The sequence below is a fragment of the Cantharellus anzutake genome, assembly GCF_015039405.1.
Source record: "Cantharellus anzutake strain C23 chromosome Unknown EI90scaffold_286, whole genome shotgun sequence".
NCBI classification, from domain to species: domain Eukaryota; kingdom Fungi; phylum Basidiomycota; class Agaricomycetes; order Cantharellales; family Hydnaceae; genus Cantharellus; species Cantharellus anzutake.
Window position 1 is genome coordinate 56,154 of NW_024067236.1, and position 7,131 is coordinate 63,284.

General features: G+C 46.7%; 1 protein-coding gene across 1 annotated transcript; it reads right to left on the reverse strand.

Moving 5' to 3' along the window:
• Positions 1–1,384: 1,384 nt before the first annotated feature.
• On the reverse strand, positions 1,385–2,657 carry EI90DRAFT_3296135 (uncharacterized protein; the record flags this gene model as incomplete). Its single annotated transcript, XM_039067467.1, has 7 exons — positions 1,385–1,534; positions 1,572–1,678; positions 1,956–1,977; positions 2,100–2,122; positions 2,147–2,335; positions 2,386–2,403; positions 2,614–2,657. 7 exons carry the CDS (start codon positions 2,655–2,657, stop codon positions 1,407–1,409), a joined length of 531 nt encoding a protein of 176 aa, XP_038907581.1. The 3' UTR covers positions 1,385–1,406.
• Between the last annotated feature and the right edge of the window lie 4,474 nt (positions 2,658–7,131).

The window sequence follows — 7,131 nt, forward strand, 5'->3', positions numbered from 1 at the left end:
GGAAAAAGATGCCGATATTCGCTTAGGCCGAGGTCTCAGAAGCATACGACTGGCAGCAGTCAAGAATGCAAGACGATAGACATCATTGGGTATTGTTCATGGACATCATACTTAGGTACAACCGATAGCATAATGATATGGATCCCATATTCAACAGGGATAGAACAAACGTCCCATGGACACTCGGCGTGGAATAGTCCAAAATAAGGCAAGGAATGCCGTGCTGCATATATGGATGTATCAGTGATCCCCTCAAGCGAGCCGAATGTGTGTCAGAAGAAACATTTGGAATTGTATAAATCGATTTGTGAATTTCGACAGCTGGCTTAGCCAGTTTCCGAATCCTCGTGCTCATCACTTCTCTTAAAAATAGGAAAAATTAATCACCTTTTAGGTACGCTAGCATCGGGTGACCTGCCAGAACAAAGACGTCAGTATCCACAACGCAAACAGCTATATTGGAGGGGATCAGAGATCTTGGTGGTAAAATGATAGTCGGCATTGACATATCCATCTCCGAAGTAGCAAACATTTCCGTTGCATCATGCATGTAGAGAAATGGATGTGTGATGACTTACATTTAGAAGCACCAGAGTCGCTTGGCTTCCTACCGAAGAAGGCCACCTATCCATCAAAGGAGCAGGGAATGAACGTGAACTCAAGCATCCTGGCAGGTATGAGATCTCAATCCCTTGTGTACACAGAAGAAAACAAAAGGAGTGGGTAAAGTTGAGGGGGAGAAATTTTTCGCTCAATTTATAGGACAACCAGACAATCACGTGCTCGTGGGAAGCGATGTCGGAAAATCCCGTATATCATTTAAACGCCCGGGAAACGTTTCATGGCGTTTTTTTACAACAACTACCCAACAGCCGATGAGAATACATTGGTCAGATGTGGTGGTACTTTATGTGTTATATGAGACGGATTTTTGACGATTTTGATGCTGTAGGAAGCATTTATGACACATTTATTAAGTTATTAAAAACATATTCAGAGCGTCCGAGGGGTATAAAAACGCATTCAATAATATCAAAAAACGCCATAAACAATTTATCACAACGTTTAGATGCCAAATTTCACGTTTAAACGTCAAATTTTGGCGTTTTAAATGTCAAGTCTCGTGTTTTTGATCGATCTCGCGATTTTCCGACAGGGCCTGCGCGTAGATCTAGACTTTAGAGCCTACCCTCAGCCTAGTTTGGATCTGCCCTTGATTTCGTTTCCAAAAGTCCACGACTGAGGATTGAGGAAATATCAAAGTCTTCGTGTTTATTAATTATCAACGCTTTCGAGTCATCCCGACTCTGTCCGAAAAAATACAAATCTGTATCAATACATTATAACTCAATGCAACACAATACAACGGCCAAAACGGATCGGTGGCAATGCAAGTCTTGCGTTGATTACTTGATGTTGCAACAGCCACCCTGCGTTGCAACGGGACCATTGAGTTTAAATGCATTGCAACGTGACCACAGGGCAATAGCCCAAAAGAAATGCAGATATTCTTCAGGGGTTCGAACAGACAACCCTACATACTAGGGGATATGAATACATACTACACATACCTATTATATTGAAGCACCAATACAGTCTATAGTAATACAGCACAACCCTACCACTCGGCCAGCGAGCCCAGGCATATAAGGTAGACCGTCCGGTTTTATATGAATTTCTATAATTCATACAATGATCAATACCCAACAAAGTATTGTTATATTGCTCCCGACTCATAATCTGTACACCTTGCTGGCTGCTGTCCAGTGGGGTGTCAAGACTGTTTCCCATGGTTTAGCCGTTGAATAGCTTCCAGAATGTATATAATTTGAGACTGAATTGACCAATAGATTATTGAGAAAAATGCGAAATTGGCTGTCCAACTCATTGTCTGTGCACAATGCTGGCCACTGTCCAGAGGGGTGTCAGGACTGTTTCCCACGGTTTCCACGCACTTTACACCAATGGATAGCCCACCTGAATAGCTTCCAAAATATATAATTTGAGACTAAATTGACCAGTAAATTATCGAGAAAAACGCAAAATACTTTTTCAGACGCGAGTCTTTGGGATAACTCAATGTCTGTGCTCATGCTGACCACTGTCTAAAGGGGTGTCAGGACTGTTTCCCACGGTGTCAACACACTTTACATCGATGAATAGCCCATTTGAATAGCTTCCAAAATATATAATTTGGGACTGAATCAACCCGTAAATTATTGAGAAAAGTACATTCTGGACTGCAAGTGAGCCGCTGAAGTGGGTTGCCATATTTGGAACATCGCATTTACAGCAGACCTTCCCCTCAGAACTAACGGAATAATCGTTGGATAATCTAAATATACAATGAGTAACAAGATGTAGAATAAAGAGCAAGTAATTGACCTCAGTCTCGCGCGAGAACTGAGGGAAAAAGAAATTAACTCAGATGATTGAATATAGTATGTGGCTAAGTCCGAAATAGCCAAAATAAGAAAGGGAAGCGTGACTTTTAAGGGAACAAGTCACATGGCCTAACCGAGTAAACCTTCGGAAGAGGTCGCACTAGTGCCTAAAGGCACTATTTGCACTACCCTCCAACAAGAACTCTTGTCTGAGTCTGACTGAGCTCACACTACATAGTCTTTCTTTTCTAAACATAACTCTAATGCCGACATTATTAACTCAGCTGTAGTTGACACTATACAAATTACCCTAATGCTTAAGGTCCATGCATATATATATACAAAGGGATGAATCGAGGGAAATCTACCTAAGGTGACTCCTGTGTGGACTTGCACGCTTAGTAAAATCCTCAGATATCTCCGGTGACTCGCATGTCCAACAGATATTGCAAACCCGGACTAAAAATATTTATGTAGCACATTTGTTGTTTATTGGCATGCAAGTATAAGTGCCATTTATGCCATGTGAAGTCCCATTGTAACAGTGTGCCCAAGCATTGAGATGTGTTGCAATGCATTGCAACGCATCGCAACGAATATCACGTGACGTTGCGGATTTGTAACTTTTCCGACATCACTCGGCATCGTGGTGCTCAGGGCTGTCTTTCTTTCCTTTCCCTAGGGGTGCATCCCCTTGGGAGGAGTTTCCATGTCCGCAACTAGCCCTCTTCGTGGCGACGGAGAGGGTCGATATAGAATTCTCATCGTGGGGAGCAGTGGCGTTGGAAATAGGGGTGCCACGGTTCGGTTCGATTCGATTCTGGAGCGATTTTTTGAGATACGGTTCTGACGATGTCAAACCAGAACCGAACCAGTATATGAACCGAACTGAACTACTATTTGGTTCTCTTGCAGTTCGGTTCGGTCCGGGGACGGTTTGAACCAGATGTGATAATTATTATAGGTTCAGCATTGAGGGTGGTGTACGGGGTTGCTGGGGTTTTGCGTGGCGACCTTTTTTGTGACACTACAGACGTGAAGAATAGAAGTGCTAGATAAACGGCCACAAGACAAAAGTGGGACTCCCTCCATTGATCCTCCTGCATGTTGGTTGTACACTGTTTCCGGCTCAAGGCATACCCCATCGCCAACAGTGCGGCAGGATAAGACCCAAGTGAAGATACTGGCGTAGGATCTTGTGGCACGCGTGCACTATACTGTACTCACAATACATGGCCAACAACTGGGTTTGGAGCATGACAATAGAGAAATGGGTCAAAACCGAACCACGGGCTCGGTTCCAGAATGGTTCGATTCTCGGTTCGGTCCCGGTTCGAACTGGTTCTCTGAGAACCACGGCAAGAGAGGCTGGTCAGCCTACACGGCACCCTTAGTTGGAAAGGCGCAGGACATACCAATTCAACTGTCAGTTCATCGCCATTATCCGTAGACGATATTGATTGGTCAACTTGGGAAATTCTTGAACGCTCTCCCCCGCGAAGTCTTCTGGAAACTTGGATGGGTGGCGACGCCAACTTCGGAGTAGAGAGAAGCTCTGTTCGAAAAAATGAGTCATGGGTCATTGATGGAAATAGGCGAGAGGTGGTGCCAGACATTATCTGTAAGTGGCGTACATTTGGTGCTCGCTGGCTTACTCACCGCTACCGCTGAACCCCCAACCCGCCATTCCCACTGCACTCCACGTGGCTCTCGTGGCGTATAATCTGGAGGTTCTTCGACTGGCTGGGCCGTGTAGCCCTGGTTGCAGTGAGCAATTATCTGAGGCACTGTCTCACAAAGGGATCATTGCGTGGTGTTGCAATACAGTCGAAGAGCAATACGTTCCGATGAAAAAAAATTTGGAGGGGTCATGATTTTTCACAATAGGTAGAAGAGGCTAAAAGCCTTCCCCAATACGGCTTAAGGCATAATGCGAAAGGGCACCCAATTAGTACTAGCCGACTGTCCCATCTAGTATCATGCAGGAGTACAAAAAATAACACATTGGTAGTCATTTGGTGGATTGACAGCTTAGATTTATCAGAACAGAACAGGCGCAGAATTGCAAGGGACGGCGTATGTAAATAAACTAGCGTAGGATCAGAAGGCCCCAAAATTGAATGTACAAACTTTTGGCGATGGTTGTGGATCGTCACACAAGGGTAGCCGGGGCTCCGCCTCTCGTTTCAAAGCGTTGACCGCGATGGAAATCTGTGAAAATATTAGTAACTCTAGTCCTCGTGCATCACACAATCTTCTCACCGCGTCCACGGCCGCGCCCGCCATGACCGTTCTCATTGTAACTGCGATACCCTGCACGATTTCCTCTCATTTGCGTATCACCGCCGTTTCCAGAGAAGGGTCCCCACCGTTCTCCTCCATATGACCCACCGCCACCACGTCCGCCACGTCCACCGCGTCCACCGCGTCCTTCCCAGTTACCCCGACCACGGCCACGGTCTCGATAGTCGTTGCCGCCACGCTCACCATTGCCGCGGTGATCGGTCCATTTGTCGCCATTGTATCCGTTAGAACCATAGCGACCACGTCGTTCAGGAATAGGGACAAAGCCATCAGCATCAGGCTGTGGTGGGCCATTGCGTGAACTATAGGGACCTCGGCCACCTCGATGGTGACCTTCGTTATGGGGTCCTTGGAGAGGATGTTCAGAATTTCCATTCACATTTGTCTCAACCTGAAGGCCAGAGTTAATGAGATCAGGAATCGCTGGTGTAGTTGGCGTCGCAACACCCCCTGATCTGCCGAACTTCTCCTCAATTTGTGCAATATCAGGCAGGCCACCTTCGTCATCTGCCCAATTGACGGCAGGTAGCTGTTGGGATACACAAGAATCAATTCACGCAAGGCGGCCGCAATGTTGTAGACGATCATAAGGACGTACTTGAACGGCAACGGCTGCCTCGGCGGGCAGGCCCACGCCTGACTCATTTTGAATATCTATTTCCTCAACGAGCTTCTGCACTTCCTCGCTTATCACCGGCTCGGTCACGACCTGATCATGAGGAGGGTGCACCTGAACCCACTCAGCCGTTGAATTTACCAAATGATCATGTTCTAGAGTCTCCAAATCCAATTCCGATGCATTCATAAACTGAAAGGAACCTGTCGAAGGAATGAAAGCTCCTGCGGGAGCTTCCACCGGTTCTTGCACAATGGGGTCTTCCGGTATGCGCTCAGCTTCTGATGCGGCCGCTGCTTCAGGGGCTTCAGGGGCTACAACAGGTGTTTCAGGTGCGGGTAGAACGGGTGTAGAGGGCTGGATGAATTCTTGAGTAATTTGGAGGAGACGGTCATCTGGGATGCCTGTCAGCCACGACAAATACTGATCACGGCTCAAATAAGTACTTACAGTCAATACCAGCAAAACCATCATTGGGAATACTTCCAAAAAGACCTTTGAGAAGCTTTTGTCTCTCGGCGGAATCAAAGTCTGGGGTAAGGAGCACACGTCCCGCCTCAATGACGGCGTTGCGTTCAATTTCGTCCATAGGCAATCGACGGTTAGCAGTCGTCCAAGAATGGAGGGGAATAGGGGCCGAAAGAATGGTGGAAAGAGAAAGGAGGGCAACTATCAAACGGACTTGTTGGAGATTTTTTGTTTCGATGGATTTCGCAGCTTTCTTCTCTCGTTTTTGGAATTCGGCCTCCCTGGCAGCAAGTTCTGCGGCCTGTTCCTCGGCCCTCTTCTTTTCCGCTTCGCGTTCTGCAGCCTGGTATCGGTGGTAGCCAACAGACAAACACATATTTATACAGGACCCACACCTTGAAATCCCTCTGGACCGTCTCTAGCTTCTCGAGGACAGCCCGGTGGATTGGAAGCGATTCAACGTCTCTCTTTCGATGATCTCCCTGCACATCGCCTTGAGAAGCGAGAGCTTCTGACTTCGACTGTTGCGAGGCCATGGTTAAATGGCCGTGAAGCGAGGAGCATCAGTAGAACGTACGATATTTTTCTTGAGCACCCGTATCCGATCCAATAGAACCCGATCGGTAATAGGGGTAGGAGGGAGTTTCGATTCGTCGATTTCCTCAGGCGGTTGTGGTTCAGGTTTGGGCTGTTTCTGTGTTTTCTCGGGTTTCGTCGTATAGATACCAAGGATATCGGCACGCAAATCTTCTTCAGCTTTGATGGCATCCCGTTCCTGCTTCCTTTTTTGCTTCAATTGGCTTTTTGAAGGAGGTGTTGGTGGGGGGGCACCGGGAACATATCGTTGTTGCAGTAGTGACGTTCCAGACATGGTTCAAAAATCGATCACTGTGGAAATTTGAATAGTCAGATGCTGTTCAATGGAAGAGAAGGCCAAGATTCCATCTTACGATGTTAGTGAGTGCGCCTGATGGAAACTGTCAATGTTCAAAAGTCATGTCACGAGACCGAGTCCTGAATATTGTGGCACCAAAAACTATCAAGCGCTGTCAAATTGTTCTCTTCCATGTCTTCGCTTGATGATCCTCGACGGCTAGTGCATTACGGGCAGGAGAGCGTATCCAATGTGGGTCCAGGAGCACTACCAACGCCCGTCATTGATGCCTCCATATACTCAGGTCTCCAGTACTGATTTTCCTGGTTATGACCCAAGCAACGACTACTTGTGGGACATCGTGCAATTTAAGAAAGTAATTCCTGGAATCCCATAGCTTTAAAGCATCCCACTCCCTAACGCTCAACGGTAGTCATTAGTCGTTAAAGTGCAGCGGCTTTCAGATGTTACAATCGAATTCGACA